This window comes from Anolis carolinensis, chromosome 5 (genome assembly GCF_035594765.1).
Source record: "Anolis carolinensis isolate JA03-04 chromosome 5, rAnoCar3.1.pri, whole genome shotgun sequence".
Classification (NCBI taxonomy): Eukaryota; Metazoa; Chordata; class Lepidosauria; order Squamata; family Dactyloidae; genus Anolis; species Anolis carolinensis.
In genome coordinates, this window is record NC_085845.1 from 46,315,189 (window position 1) to 46,332,342 (window position 17,154).

Here is a 17,154-nt window from a genome sequence, read left to right on the forward strand (position 1 = left end):
TTCCTTGTGCTGGAAGCATTTTCTTATTTTTTTTAAAGAAAATGTATTTTTATCCTGAAAATATTTTTTATTGCCGGCAGCTTATGAATGTCATAATTGAGCAATAAATACTTGGCAGTTGATGCAGATACAGTCTATCTATATCTTATATCCACAACATTGACTCACCTGTCATTCTTCATATCTCTCTTTATAGTTTCTAAACCCATTAGACCATTGCATCCATGCATTTGGACTAGGTATGCTACATTACAAAACAAGAACACTCATTCAAATGTAATATGTACTCAAACTATTCCTAATATGGGACATTATTGGAGGAGGTTTTTTTGTAGGCAGATGTCTCTGTTTATCTAAACCACCATCATTCTGATACTTTCTATCATAAGAATGGTACTGAATTAGAAAAAATGACTTGTATCCATTCTTCACATAGTCTATGGAGGCAGCTTCATGTTAATATGACATATATGTTAACACGACATATAGAGTAGATTTAATTTATAGTAATATGAAGTACAGTAGGGTCTCACTTATCCAACACTCGCTTATCCAACGTTCTGGATTATCCAAAGCATTTTTGTAGTCAATGTTTTCAATATATCATGATATTTTGGTGCTAAATTCGTAAATACAGTAATTACTACATAGCTTTACTGCGTATTGAACAACTTTTTCTGTCAAATTTGTTGTACAACATGATGTTTTGGTGCTTAATTTGTAAAATCATAACCTAATTTGATGTTTAATAAGCTTTTCCTTAATCTCTCCTTATTATCCAACATATTCGCTTATCCAACGTTCTGCTGGCCAGTTTACGTTGGATAAGCGAGACTCTACTGTAGTTGTTCAGATGTATATGCCGTGACATTCTATATGTGTTTATATTTGCATGACATTTTATGGATTTAAATATAATGAATAGGAAACTTTGCATTCCTAATATGTAAAATATTTGAGGGTTCTTTTTGCCTTTGATTTTCAAGTCAATAGATTCTAAACTAGATTAAAATTAAAATTGTGTTATCATAGAAGTATTTCAGAGATATTTGGAATGAGATTGTGGAATTCCTCTGGTTTAGGCTAGTGCCATGCTGCCCACAAGCTTATCTTCATGGTCTGCTAATTTGTTGGAAGCACAGCATTATCTTTTGCAGAAGGGTACATCTATTTGGGAAAGAGGGGAGTAGGTGTCAGACACAGGCTCATGTTAATTGTTGTTTGTACTTCTAACTGATAAGGCCACTTGCTGCTTAGAGTAATACAGGAAATGGATGTGTGGCAGAAAAGAAAATGGAATGTACTGGCAAAAGCTTGAGGCACTTTAAGATTCTTGGAAAAGAGAAAATGTAGGCTTAAAAGAGTGTTTGTTTCAAAACACCTACCTAACATCTGTTGCTTATCTGTTATATTTGGATCTCAAAGCACCCTCAAAGTGTCCACATACCTGCTTCACTCCATCATGCAGATCAACACATAGCAATCCAGCTACATTCATGCTTTGTTGTGCCAGGATGCAGAGATAGATCCTGGTTAGAATGAGTGTGTGTAGTTGCTTGTTCTATCTCAGAGTTTTCTTTTGGGGTACGGGGGTAACACGACTAGCCTGCACAGTGTAATGATCTCCTTACTTGTTATTTCATGCTTGGAGGAGTTTCCTTATAAAACTGTCTTGAGGAGCTAGCTTATATTTAAACAGCATTTCACAACCTGCAGGTCGCAAGGCGGGCTTCAGCGGGGTCACCAAAGACCATCAGAAAACACATTTTTGATGGTCTTAGGAACCCAAATCCCTCCAGTATTTTCTGTTGATCATGGGGGTTCTGGGTGGGAAATTTGGCCCAATTCTATTGTTGGTGGGGTTCAAGGGGTTCTTTGATTGTAGGTGATCTATAAATCCCAGCTAGTACAACTCCCAAATGTCAAGGTCTATTTTCCCCAAACCCCACTAGTGTTCAAATTTGGGCATATTGAGTATGTGGACCAAATTTGGTCCAGATTCATTACTGTTTGGGGTCCACAGTGCTCTCTGGATGTAGGTGAACTACAACTCCAAAACTCAAGGTCAATACCCATCAAACCCTTCTAGTATTTTCTGTTGGTTGTGGGAGTTCTGTGTACCAAGTCTCATTCAATTCCATCGTTAGTGGAGCTCAGAATGCTCTTTGATTGTAAGTGAACTATAAATCGCAGCAACTACAACTCCCAAATGACAAAATCAACCCCCAACCCCACCAGAATTCAAATTTGGGCATATCGGGTATTTGTGCCAAATTTGATCCAGTGAATGAAACACATCCTGCATATCAGATATTTACATTATGAATCATAACAGTAGTAAAATTACAGTTGTGAATTAGCAATGAAAATAATTTTATGGTTGGGAGTCAATGAGGAACTGTATTAAGAGGTCACGGCATTGGGAAAGTTGAGAACCACTGATCAAAATGATCTTTGTTTAGCCTAGGCTCCCAATTTTCTTCAATTTATATAGGAAGTGTAAGACATGAAACATGACTGTACAATTCACATGCAACTCCCCGCCCGGGTCTGGGCCAATTTAAGCCCAGGAGAGACCTCCCTCACCTATTTGTGGTTAGGATATGAGCATTCATAGTCCTTAGGAGAGGGCACCCTAACACTCACCAGCTACCCACTCCTGCTGTATTGGCCCTTAATGGGAGATAAAGGTCCCATTAGTTTGGAAACCAGTAGACAGCAATCCCTGGAAGCTCAGCTAATCAGGGAGAAATGGGTGGGCTTCCTCCAACCTTTGGGTCTATCTGGAGAGCTGGCAACAAAGTTGCTGTATTCTCCGCTGAGTGACTGAATGAGGCAATGGTCTTTCTCAGCCCTAGCTGAAGATGCAAGGATTCTATCTGACACCTATCTTCTGTTACTGGATGTTTCTGAAACATACAAAAAAGGAACCATTATTGGAATCTTCAGCTATTGAGGTATGATCTGAACTGAGTGTTCTTAAGGGTGCCTCCTGCACCAAGAGAAACTGCATCTCATGCACCTAGGTGGTCCCGTCCCCCCCCCCAGAAATTCACCAAATTTCTGCCCATCCCTTGTGTAAATTCAAGGCAAACTTCTGAGATATGATTTAAACCCAAATACATCCAACAGCAAATATTACTTCCATACTTAGATGGGAGCAATCCCCATTCAAGTGTGTACAGATAAGGCTGCAGCATTAGTCAGCCTTTCATCATCACTTTGTTAATGGAAATGTATGTACATGGAAAGAAGAGTACAGTCTTTGGTACTGTCTGTCAACATAGTTAAATCCCTGTTTCAATTGAGACATCCCTCCTACCTCTGGGTACAATGCTGGAAGGAACAGTTCTTGATAAAGTGGAGGGATTTGGCGGTCTTACTCTCTGTTGTAAAGAACTATAGTAAATAATAATATCAGTCTATCACACTACACTGTAATAGTACAATATTCCACTTTAAGTGCCATGACAACATCCTACAAAATCTTGGGATTTGTGGTTTTGGAATTTTTGAATTCTCAACCAGAGTTCTTGATCCTCAATAAACTACGAATAACACCATTCCACAGGCTGTTATTAAAGTAGAAAATAGCGCTATAATTGTGTACGGTTGGCCCTCTGTGTTCATGGATTCAATAATTCGTGGCTTGAAATGTTCCAAAATCTTAATTTGCCCATTTTCTATAAGGGTCATTCTTGGTATAGATTTTAGTACCCAAGGTCCTGGAACCAAACCCCAGTGGATCCCAGGGATTCCCCCATAGTGTGATAAGGAGCTTAGCGAAGTGATTTTCTGCAGTTCTCATGTAAACCTTTGCTTTTGCAACTGCACCTGCAGTTTCTCTAAGCTTGTCTTTGAATGGAGAGGGAAAAGGTAAAATATGTATATTTTGGGCTGAATCTATCTTAACTTTAAATTACCATTCGGCTAATGTTCACATGCTGATTGTATATGCATGTCAACAGAAAGACATGCAAACATGGTTTTTAAGTGCTTCTGACTTACCATACTTATAAACTCTGGCAACCATTTATGTTTTAACATTCTTCTGAATCATAAATAATTCCTATTTATTTTGAGAATGCTTAGGAATGCATATGTTCTGAAGCATTTGAAATGAGTGGTCTCTAATACTACAAAATGGATTTTTCTCTGTCTGTAGTAGTTTAGCATGAGTGTGACAAAACAATCTGATCAAAGCTTTTAAATTTTTTCTTATACTACTAATTTTCTAAGTAGTTTCTTATACTACTAATGATTTTAAACATAGAAGTGGACCAATTCCTTCTATCCTTAGCTATTGCCTTTAGGAAATTTGTGAAGGATTTTTGTGTATCAGTAGGAAGTGATCTGTATCATAACATACATGAAGAAATAGTGTTTTAGAAAAAAACTCCCAGATTCTGTGTTTTATTATAACCAAGAATTGTGTGTCTGCCCATGGATTCCGCCAGTTCAACAAAATGCTGTGCCACCTGAGTTTGTTTGAATTATATATTATATTAAAAGATACTGATTTTCCTCACTTTTACCTCCTTCAGGTGCCTTCCTCAGATTTGGAAACCAAAGATTAGAGAAAACATCTGTCAAGCTGGAATGTTAGTTTCACTTTTCGAGACCTCTGGATCAGAAAGCATAAAGGGGTAATACAAACTCACTGAAGATTATAGTTGCAAACTCTTCAGGAATAGTTTTTCTAGAACTTCTGTGTGGGTATTCCTTCCGCGTCGTCACCATGAATGTGACAAGCTTGTTCTCCTTTACAAGCCCAGCTGTTAAGAGACTGCTGGGATGGAAGCAAGGAGACGAAGAGGAAAAATGGGCAGAAAAGGCTGTCGATGCTCTAGTTAAGAAGCTGAAGAAGAAAAAAGGAGCCATGGAAGAGTTAGAGAAAGCATTGAGTTGTCCAGGTCAGCCCAGCAACTGTGTCACTATTCCCCGTTCATTAGATGGCCGGCTCCAGGTCTCCCATCGGAAAGGGCTACCACATGTGATTTATTGCCGTGTGTGGCGCTGGCCAGATCTGCAGAGTCATCATGAACTTAAACCACTGGAATGCTGTGAGTTTCCCTTTGGTTCAAAGCAGAAGGAAGTTTGCATCAACCCCTATCATTACAAGCGAGTGGAAAGTCCAGGTACGTACATACTTTCATTATATCTTCTTCCCACAACTCCTCACTGTGCCCTAATTTGTTGCATATACACATCTTGTCCAGGTGGTTCAGTTTCAATTGCTCAAAGCAACAGCGTGCTGAACTAGAGAAATGAATTGTACAATTCAGTAAGTGTGTTGTTTCTTCACTTAAGATAGAAGCCTGTGTGTATACATGCATGTTCCTTCAAGTTACTTGTTGACATAGGGTGACTCCAGCAATATATAGGCAAGGAATACTCAGAGATACTAAATCGCTTTCCTTAGAAATTTAGCTCTCAATAATATCTTTACAGCCCCCATCCAAGTTTCTGTCTGCCTGCCCTCTGCTTAGATTTAGTGTTTGTGTTTTCAAATAGCCTTTGAGTACTCAGTGTATGAACTCGTACAGTACATAACTCTTAATAGCAATTGTGTCCGAATTATGCATGACTGGAGTCTATAAGGAGGTGTTATAAAATACTGTGCAATTCTACTTTGATAATTCAAGAAGTTAATAATATCTGTTTCTAGAGGAATAAATGAAAATAAACATTCATGGCAATGACCTTTACCAATGTTTTCTGCTGAGCAATGAAGTAAATGTGCTGCTTGGATAACATCCATAGTAGTATCGGGAACACTGACTTCAATATAAGTGTTGGATGCATTCATTTTCAGGATAAAGCTTATTGGAAATCTATTCTTGTCTATCCCATTTAGGTAATTAGCTTGTATTCTTACAAAATTGTTTAACAGCAGTGTGCCAAACTGGGTGGGAGAAAAGAGACAGTTAGAAAGAAGAATTACAGAGAGATTCTAGTGTCCCAGTTGCTTGTTTGTATACATAGATGTACTGTAAAAGATATTTTTAGGGTGGTCGCTACAAAAACTGATGATGCATCAGCTGGAAAGCTTGAAACGGTAAGCTGTAGCTGGTGGGAAGGCATAACTTTTAACTGGAAATTCAAAGCTTGGAGAATCCGAGCTTTGTCAGCATGCTTCCTGGTAAGCTGCTGCCTATATGTGGTGATAGGAAGGAGTGATGGGGGAAGCGTGTCGTCATCTGCAAACACTCCAGCACAATTGTCAGAAAGAAGTGCCTTGTGCAGGCATGTCTGTAATAGCTAACTGTAACTGACTATGCAAAATTGTTTGTGTGCTGAATACACAATAGTGTTATAGTTAAAGGGTGAAGCCAAAAGTATCTGGCTGTCTTTTGATAAATATTAAATCTACCTTTGAATCTGATGGAAGAATATATTTTGTGAAAGGAATGGATAGGTTCTAACTGTGGTGATATAATGGTTATTCATCTGGAGCTGTAAATGTGAACTCTGGCCACATTTCTAAAGGTATTTTACACATAGCTACATTTTCTCCTGAAAAGATATAAAGCTAATTATTCTCTTATTACAGAATCCACACAGACCTGTTGAATATCTTAATGTTGCAGTCTTTCAAATAATTGTGTTTAATGTATTCAAATCCTTAGCCTAGGTTTCCATTGTGACTGTATTTTTAACTTAATAATTTAAATTGCTAGACAGAGGTGTGTTTTAATCAGATTCTTAAGACTTGATTCACTTAAAATACACCCTTTTAGTCTTACTATTGGCCTTAAATGGCAAAGGAAGAAGCAAGCGATTTAGCTAATTTGCTCAACTGATCTGAACATTATATGGCATTATTAGTTAATTGGATTTACCCATTGCTTACAACTTGGCTCCCTTACAATTTCCTTAATATAGCTATACACTCTTTCATACTACAGGTATAGTTTCCTTACTGTGTATTTCAAAATTGGAGTTCTCCTCCATTACTGACAGAGTTTCTCTAACAATTTCCTAGTATAAAGAGCTCCAACCGGCAAATTTCTTAACAGAGAGTTGGGATTTTGAGGATTTCTGCACATAAGTTTAAGGCATTACCAAGTGCTATAATGAGAAGTTGGCTGTCTCCTTGGAATATCTGTGTGCCATGCAAGTACCGGTCCTTTTTTTTTTTTTTTTGCATAGGATGATAATTCTTCTCAACTGGGTGAAAAGCTGAACACAGTAAGGATGGGGTTTAGATGGCAAAGTCTTGATTGCAACTCAGTTGCGTAAGGTATTGAAGGAACTTTAAAGGTGTTGAAGAAGGAACTAGCAGAAGTCATTTCAGAACTGTCAGATTAATCTTTGAGAATTCTTGGAGAACAGAAGAAGTCCCAGCAGACTGGAGGAGGGCAAATGTTGTCCCTATCTTTAAGAAGGGGAAAAAAAGAGGACCCAAATAATTACCGTCCAGTCACCCTGACATCAATACCAGGAAGGATTCTGGAGCAGATCTTTAAGGAGGCAGTCTGCAATCGTTTAGAAAGAAATGTTGTGATTATTAAAATTCAACACGGGTTTCCCAAAAACAAGTCATGGCAGACTAATCTTATCTCCCCCCCTCCCAATAGAGTTATAAGTTTGGTAGATGCAGGGAATGCTGTGGATGTGGCATATCTCAATTTCAGTAAGGCATTTGACAAGGTCCCCCTTGACCTTCTTGCAAACAAACTAGTAAATGTGGGCTAGACAATACTCCTATTAGATGGATTTGTAATTTATTAAGCAACAGAATCCAAAAGGATGCTCACCAATGTTTCTTCTTCATCCTTGAAAGAAGTAACTAGTGAAGTGCTGCAGCCTGCTGTCCTAGGCCCAGTACTGTTCAACAACACTATTAATGATTTAGGTGAAGGTTTAGAGGGCATGCTTACCAAGTTTGCAGATTACACCAAATTAGGAAGGATAGATAATACTCCAGATGACAGGATCAGAATTCATAGAATCATAGAAGTGGAAGAGACCCCATGGGCCATCCAATCCAGCCCCCTGCCAAGTAGCAGGAAGATGACATTCAAAGCACCCCTGAGAAATGGCCATTCAGCCTCTACTTAAAAGCCTCCAAAGAAGGAGCCTCCTCCACACTCCTGGGCAGAGAGTTCTAGAGCTAAACAGCTTTCATAGTGAGGAAGTTCTTCCTAATGTTCAGGTGGAATCTCCTTTCCTGTAGTCTGAAGCCATTGTTCCGTGTCCTAGTCTCCAGGGCAGCAGAAAACAGGCTTTCTCCCTCCTCTCTATGACTTCCCCTCACATATTTATACATGGCTATCATGTCTCCTCTCCTCTCAGCCTTCTTTTCTTCAGGCTAAACATACCCAGCTCTTTAAGCCGCTCTTCATAGGGCTTGTTCTCCAGACCCTTGATCATTTTAGTCACCCTCCTCTGGACGCTTTCCAGCTTGTCAACATCTCCTTAAATTGCGGTGCCCAGAATTGGACACAGTATTCCAGGTGTGGTCTGACTAAGGCAGAGGGGTAGCATGACTTCCCTGGATCTAGACACTATAATCCTATTTATGCAGGCCAAAATCCCATTGGCTTTTTTTGCTGCCACATCACATTGTTGGCTCATGTTTAATTTGCTGTCCACGAAGACTCCAATATCTTTTTCACACATACTGCTGTCGAGCCAGGCATCCCCCATTTTGTATCTTTGCATTTAATTTTTTCTGCCTGTGGAGTATCTTGCATTTGTCCCTGTTGAACTTCATTTTGTTAGTTTCAGCCCATCTCTAATCTGTTAAGATTGTTTTGGATTCTGCTCCTGTCTTCTGGAGTATTAGCTATCCCTCCCAGTTTGTTGTCATCTGCACACTTGATGATCATGCCTTCTAGCCCTTCATCTAAGTCATTAATAAAGATGTTGAACAGAACCGGGCCCAGGACGGAACCCTGCAGCACTCCACTCGTGACTTCTTTCCAGGATGAAGAAGACGCACTGGTGAGCATTCTTTGGGTTCGTTCACTTAGCCAATTACAGATCCACCTAACCGTAGTTTTGCCTAGCCCACTTTTGACTAGTTTGTTTGCCAGAAGGTCATGGGGAACCTTGTCGAAGGCCTTATTGAAATCCAGATACGCTACATCCATGGCTTTCCCCGCATCTACGCATCTCGTAACTCTATCAAAAAAAGAGATCAGATTAGTCTGGCATGATTTCTTTTTAATAAATCAAAATGATCTTAACAGATTAGAAAGCTGTGCCAAAACTAACAAAATGTATTTCAACAAGGAGAAATGTAGGATACTACACTTACGCAGAAAAGATGAAATGCAAAGATACAGGATGACTGACGTCGGGCTCAACAACAATCCATGTGAAAAGGATCTTGGAGTGTTACTGGATAGGTTGAACTTGAGCCAACACTGTGATGCAGCATTTAAAAAACCAATGGGATTTTGGGCTGCATTAAATGAAGTATAGTGTTTAGATTAAGGGAAATAATGGTGCCTCTCGCTTCTGCTTTGGTCAAGCCTTACCTGGAATACTGTGTCCAATTCTGGGCACCATAATTGAATAGAGATGTTGACAAGCTGAAAAGTGTCCAGACCAAGGTGACTAAAATGATCAAAGGTCTGGAGACCATCCCCTCTAAGGACTGGCTTAAAGAGCTGAGTATGCTTAGCCTTCAGAAGAGAAGAGCGAGAGGAGACATGATAACCATGTATAAATATTTGAAAATATGTCATAAGGAAGAGGGAGCAGGCTTGTTTTCTACTTTCCTGAAGACTAAAACTCTAAAACCACATGATTGATGGGGAGCTTGCAGCAATTAAATATATTTATTTATTTATCTATTGTGTCAGAAGTGAACCAAGGGTACAAGTTTTGATGCATTTGAAAACACAAGCAAAGTTTTAAAAAACTTAAAGATATTGCCAATGTCTGGTTGCTTTGCAAATGTCATATAAGAGATTAAGAAATAGTTTGTCACCTTCTTGATGAAAAATCTAGCAGAAGGTGGTCACTAAAGGCTAAAGTGTGGTTAGCTGCAATTTTTTTTTTACTTTTTAGAGTATTTCAGACTTTTGGATAAAAGAGACTCCACCAACTGTAACCAACTTACGTCACGTTACAAGGATTTTTATTCAGTGCTTTAGCATTGCTTAATGGATGACAATCCATGAACATCAAATGTATGGTACATAATAAAATGCAAAGTTCAAAAGCAATGAAATATAAATATTTTATTAGCGTGTGTGTGTATGTATGAGAGTGGATTTCCATATTATAGTGGGCTAAGAGATGGGGAAGATTATTATTTACTGAGGTGCAACAGAAAGCATACAGGAATATTCAAATTATTCCACAAGAAGTTAATCTCAACTTTTTCTGCTCTGACCATATAAATACAAAAGTGCTGGGCTGATTATCACATACTGTAGTTTTAATTATGTATTTTTCTACTACCTAATGGTAGTATTAATCTTAGTAACACATCCATTTCTGCAGTGCTTTTGTCTTGTCCGGTGCTTTGGAAATGTCTGACTGGTTTCTGGAAATTACAGTTTTTAAAAAGCCAGTTTTTAAAGCTCTTTTTTGTGTGTTTTTTTTTAAAACAAATTAAGCCATGGTATGTTTGAGTTTAAGCTTGGATGATGAAATTCTGTGCTTTCTTATGTGAACATGCTGTTCAAATCAATTGAAAAGGTTAGGTTTGAAGTAGGCTGTGCAATATGAGGCCCTCACAATGTTGCTGGGGGTGACTCAATAGTTAATAGTGAGAGAAGTCCCAGTCCAACGAGTAACAGGTTCCCTATCCCTGGGTTAGCATTTTGTTTCTGGAGATAAACAGGATGCAGCTGCCATTGAAAGCTGTTGGAAACGTGCAATACCTTCACACAACAGGCTATATAACCACATACAGAGCCTGGCTAATGCAGCGTCCATCCTTTTACCTCAAAACCTGGAAGAACTCCACTTGATATTCCCTGGACTGTTTCTGACCAGCTGGCAATGCTATACTTGAAGAGTAGCAGGAGTGAATAGACCAGTTGTGTGTTGGTCTCCCTTGCTACCAGCATTATTTTTGGAAGGGAATGTTGGACAGTAATAGACTTGACAGGATAGAGAGGGGATGATACAATAAAGAACAAGGGGGAGTGAGAAGCTTGTGCTACTCTGAGAGAAATGCAAAGAAAAATAAACTCTTTGCATCAAAATGACAATTTTCAAATACAATAGAGTGTCACTTATCCAACAAACGGGCCGGCAGAATGTTGGATGAGCGAAAATGTTGGATAATAAGGTGGGATTAAGGAAAAGCCTATTAAACACCAAATTATGTTATGATTTTATAAATTAAGCACCAAAACATCATGCTTTACAACAAATGGATAGAAAAAGCAGTTCAGTACATGATAATGTTATGTAATAATTACTGTATTTATGAATTTAGCACCAAAATTTCACAATTTATTGAAAAATGGACTACAAAAACATTGACTACTAAAAGGCAAACTGTGTTGGATAATACAGAACCTTGGATAAGCGGAGCTTGGATAAGCGAGACTCTATAAAGGTAAAGGTTTTCCCCTGACGTTAAGTCCAGTCGTGACCGACTCTGGGGGTTGGTGCTCATCTCCATTTCTAAGCCGAAGAGCTGGCGTTGTCCGTAGATACCTCCAAGTCATGTCATGACTGCATGGAGCACCATTACTTTCCCGCTGGAGCGGTACCTATTTATCTACTCACATTGGCATGTTTTCGAACTGCTAGGTTGGCAGGAGCTGGGGCTAACAGCGGGCGCTCATTTTGCTCCTAAGATTTGAACCTGGGACCTTTCGGTCTGCAAGTTCAGCAGCTCAGTGCTTTAACACTGTGTTAGATATCCTTCCATAATTCAGGAGAAAAAAATTCCTTCACTTGCAGAGAAGACGCACAGATTGATTTAACAGGACTAACTTAAATTTAGATGTAGGCAGACAGTAGATTTGTAGGTAATTTTGCAGTAACGCATCTAGGGTTTCTATCTAATAGTAGCTTAAAAACAACGACACAACCTCCCCGAACCAGGTACTATCTGATCTGGTATATTTCACATAATTTGTAAAGTAGTGAATTTCCTTCGTGGAGTTTTTGATTCAGTAGACTTAGCACACTGAGTCTCCCAGACCTTTGCCATTCCAAAATATGCAGTCTAGTGACGGGCAGTCTGTGGGTGGGTTTCCATGGTCTCCAGAGTCAATGTTCAATGCTCAAACCACTATATCATGCTGACCTTTTTGGAATAAGTTGCAGAAAGAAAATATTTGTAGATGTTACCATTCAATAATATACCCAGTCTAAAGCACATACTCAAGTATAGGTCGACGCCATGAATAAATTTATGGCAGGATTTGGGGCTATAACTCTGGATTTTGATATGCCTCTTAGATAAATCAAGGGTCATTCCATGGAGGGGGGAAAGTGTCAGAATATCTTAGAAATGCCAGTTAGTTGCCCCTGGCTGCTTCCACTGTCATTTCCCCATCAGAGCATTCAAAAAGGCCAGAAGCTGCTTTTTTTAGGGTTCTCCCAGGACAAACTAAGCTCTTGCCACTCTTCTTAGAAAAGGGGATGATTCCTTTTTTGATAAAAGTTAAGGTACAGTACTCACATTGACCCATAAATAAGGTGAGCCAGTTTTTTTGGTTTGATTTTTTGACTAAAATGTCTAGACTTATACTTGAGTATATAGGGTAAACATTTAGTTTTATGAATTTGGCAGGAGATAGCAGTGGTTCTCAAACTGGGGTCCCCAGATGTTTTGGGCCTTCAACTCCCAGAAATACTAACAGCTGGTAAACTGGCTGGGATTTCTGGGAGTTGTAGGCCAAAAACATCTCGGGACCCCAGGTTGAGAACCACTGAGATAGAGGGAAGCAGAGTGAGATGAAGCTGAGCAAAAGTAGGCAAAGTAGTTTGGCCTTTGAGCTAGGTGTTTTACTCTCTACCACATATGTCATGTGCATTTGGTACTGATTGGACCCCTCTATCCTTATTTATTAATGAAAAAGAAAATAACTTTGATTTGCATGCCAGGGATCATACACAAAGATGCAGAAGATTAGTAATCCAAGTTTTATTATATGTACACATGGGTAGACTAGGCAGCTACAAAGAGGACACCGTTGCAGGGCTTGAATATAGCCTTACCATAGCCGCCAATCACAAATTAGTTTCATTAGAGTCAGACAAGTCTGGAGTTCTTATCCACAACAATAACATTTGCAACTGACCATAATTCATTCATAATTGTCCTTCACACCGAAAAATATTTAGCACTTTTTGCTAGATGAACAAAACTTGGATGGGCTAAAGAATTGTGTAAGATCAAGGTTGAACAAACTAGTGCCCTCCAAATGTTTGAAAGCCTATTCTAAATAATATCATTACAATGGAAGATCATTCCCATGAATCTACAGGCTGCCCTTGCCCAAATGTCATTGACCAAGATTCAATGGCCAGTGGGTATTGTAACCTAAAATACCTACGTTTTGACAGTACCGTGTTTCCCCGAAAATAAGACAGTGTCTTATATTAATTTTAGATCCCAAAGATGCTCTAGGTCTTATTTTCAGGGGATGTCTTTATTTTTCCATGAAGAAGAATTCACATTTATTGTTGAACAAAAAAATGAACATTTATTATATACTGTACAGTAGTTGTCATCACAAACCAGCATAACGAGACAAACTGTGAATCCTATCAAGAATTTCTTGTTACTACAATTATTTCCATATACAATACTCTATGGTAGGTACATTTACCGATCCTGCCTGCTCTGGTGTTCTGTTAGACGGGCATGCTTCCAAACAAAAACTTTGCTAGGTCTTACTTTTGGGGGAGGCCTTATATTTAGCAATTCAGCAAAACCTCTAGTAGGTCTTATTTTCTGGGGATGTCTTATTTTAGGGGAAACAGGGTACTGAAAGTTATGAGAGGAGAGAAATGCAGCCCTTGCAGAGCTTTCCCTTACAATTCAAGGAAGGAAAGAGTTAACACCTCTCCAGCTGTATCCTCCAAGGTCTTGTAGCTCTCCAAAGAGCAGATCTGGGCTTCTAGATTACTTTATAGCAACAGGTGTGCTTGGCTTAACCCAGCAAAGTCTTGCTGTCTCTTCAATTAGGCTCTTCCCTTGGGTTGGCAGCTACCTCTGAGATCAGCCTCCTTTCCCCGCTGTGCTGAATTTTGGCAATTTATTTTGTACAGTAGAGGTGTCTGACTTGATCAAGCTAACTTCTAACAGGCATATATACATAGAGTCACAGTGTGCTTTCCCTGAACTAACTACTGGCAGGTTTTTCATTTAGCGGGTTAGGGTGGGGGTTGCTTTTCCTTTAAGGCTGCTATTATAATATCTAAAACATTGAAGACCTTGTCTTGTACCTTAATGATATGGATTTGAGTTGGTGCAAGGAAACCTAGCACAGTAATAGAGGGAAGTTACACTCAGGGAAATGTCTTTTACACAGTATGTTTACACAGGTACAGGAACTCCCATAAAGGAAATGGGATAGTGGTTCTTCTTATTCCAATAAGAATATTGGAAAAGTTGTGGTTTTAGATAACAATACAGGTAAAGGTCACTTATCCGAAATGCTTGTGACAAGAAGTGTTACATATTTTGGAACCCCTACATATGCATAATAAGATACCTTGGAGATGAGACCCAAGTCTAAACATGAAATTCATTCATGTTTCATAAGCACATCATATACATAGCCTGAAGGTAATTTTATAGACAGTATTTTAATAGTGTTGTTCATGAAACAAATTTTGTGTATGTGGAACTATCAGAAAGCAAAACTTTATCTCAGACACATATGTGGACAATTTGCGGGTTTGGTGTATTTTGAAATTCCAGGTAAGGGATACTCAATCTGTACAAAAAAAATCTAGCAACCATTTGTAGTCCAAAGGAGTAATATTGCCGTCTAAATCCAATTGCTACCAACAATCAAATGCCCAAGAATAAGAAGGGGTTCTCATGACTTGATTGTTAAGCGTACAACAAATTATATAAGTAGGTTGGAATACAAGTGTGCCATTTCTTAAGGCAAGTTCATGTTAAGAACTTTTGCTAGCTCTAGCACCCAAGTGACTACTGATTTACATGTTTCCTTCTGAACGGAGTTCCTAGCAGTACCAAGAAACTGCTGGGAATCTCCAGTGTTTTTTTTTAAGAAGGAAAACTTAAAACAATACACATTTTGGCATTCTTGCACAATATGGGAGAATTAAATTAGTGTGTTGATGAGTATGAGCTGTTGAGGAAAAAATCATACCAGAAGTGACCCTCTCTCTGCCCTTTGTCTGTAGTTTATGTGGAAAATCCAATGCCTCTGTGCCCTTGGAAAGTCTGATTAGCAGTCCAAAAGACATGCTGCAGATTCTCTTCCAGATATTTGAGAAAAGCACGAACTCCATGGCTTGGAACAAGGGTTCATAGGCCATTATTTTAAAAAATGACAACGAGTGATAGAGATGTAGTTCTTTTCAGTAACAGATTTAGGAGATTTGAGGAGCAGGTATGCAGTGTTTTGATTCCTTGAAGGAATTAAAGGAAAGATATTTAAAACCTGAAGGGGGGCACTGGTGGACCTCCAGGTATTTTTGCACTGTAATTCCTGTCATCCCTCATTACTTGCTATGCACTAGGGCTAATGGGAGTTGCAGGCCCAACACCCACTTCTGCTTAAAATAATAGCAGGTATCATTTTTAAACAAGACTTTGTTTGTGGAAGAGGCGGAAGTGACCGAATTTATTTATTTATTTCCAGCATTTCTACTCCGCCCTTCTCACCCGGGGGGACTCAGGGCAGCTTACAGCAGTTGGCAAATTAATGCCTAAAATACAATTATAACTCAAAATGCTACATACAATTAATTAAAACTGTTAAATACATTATAAAACTAAAAACATATGTGGTTAATTCAATTCATCCAAAATCCTCATGCTTCAGCCTTGCAATGGACCATGTCGACTTGACGTTTACTCATGAAAAGCTTGAGCACACAACCATGTTTTTACAGCTTTTCTGAAGCCCAAAAGGGTTGGGGCTTGTTGGATATTTCTCAGGAGGGTGTTCCACAGCTGGGGAGCCACCACCAAGAAGGCCCTTGCAAGGCCGGTGGGACCGAGAGCAGGGCCTCTCTGGATGATCTTAGGGATCTTGTTAGCTGATAGGAGGAGATATGTTCGGACAAGTAAATGAATTAAAAATTGAGTATCTCTGCTTGGGTGTGAAGTTGACTAGGTAGCTTTCTGTAAGTTACTTTTGTTCATCAAGGATAAAGGGCACATTGCTGGGGTGGTTGGGAGGGGGGATTGTGTGTTTTAAAATGCAGTTCAATTGTATTTATTGTATTTTATTTGTATTTTTAACTGAACACACATATACTGTTTAATTGTTTTGTTTATTTTTGTATTTCCTTTGTTTTAAATTGATCAATGTGTCTGGCTGTTAGTTATCTTGAATCAGGATATAGATCAGACATGGGCAAACTTCAGCCCACCAGGTGTTTTGGACTTCAACTCCCACAATTCCTATCAGCCTACTGGCTGGGTTGTTATGTGTTATTTGGGCTGTATGGCCATGTTCCAGAAGTATTCTCTCCTGATGTTTCGCCCACATCTATGGCAGGCATTCTAGGAGGTTGTGAGGGATATTGTGAGGTGTATACCGGCTGTTAGGAATTGTGGGAGTTGCAGTTCAAAAAACCTGGCGGGTCAAAGTTTGTCCATGCCTGGTATAGATAAAGTGAAGAAGAAGAAGAATCAATTGTATTGTATAGAAGGATTGTGGGAAGGGGCAAGAAGCTATATCATGATGCACTTAGTTGTTTTTGCATATGCTGTCAGTGGAATTTACATGAAATAGCTGTTTTTCTCCACTATACTCCTGCCTCCACTCGATTGCTTGGTAATATTACTTTTTTTAGGCCACAACTTGCAGAATGGCTCAGTTTGTGTGTAATTTTCCAAGCTATGCCATTGGCCTAGATCATTTCCAAACACCTTCTAAACGGCCTTTCTCTTCGAAGCTGAGGTTTAGCTGTAGTGGGGGTAGGGGACTCACCAAACTTGTCTGATATCAAGATATCTACAAACTTTGGGTGGTCAGAATACATGGCTATCAAAATCAGGCTATTCCATATTCC

At 39.1% G+C, this 17,154-nt stretch overlaps 1 protein-coding gene across 1 annotated transcript in view; it reads left to right on the forward strand.

Moving 5' to 3' along the window:
* The window catches only part of smad1 (SMAD family member 1), a 58,519-nt gene that overhangs the window by 26,004 nt on the left and 15,361 nt on the right, over window positions 1–17,154 (forward strand). Inside the window, exon 2 of the mRNA XM_003221677.4 lies at window positions 4,545–5,138. Coding sequence (XP_003221725.1) covers window positions 4,739–5,138 — 400 coding nt within the window. The 5' untranslated portion in view covers window positions 4,545–4,738. The remainder of the gene's footprint in view (window positions 1–4,544; window positions 5,139–17,154) is intronic.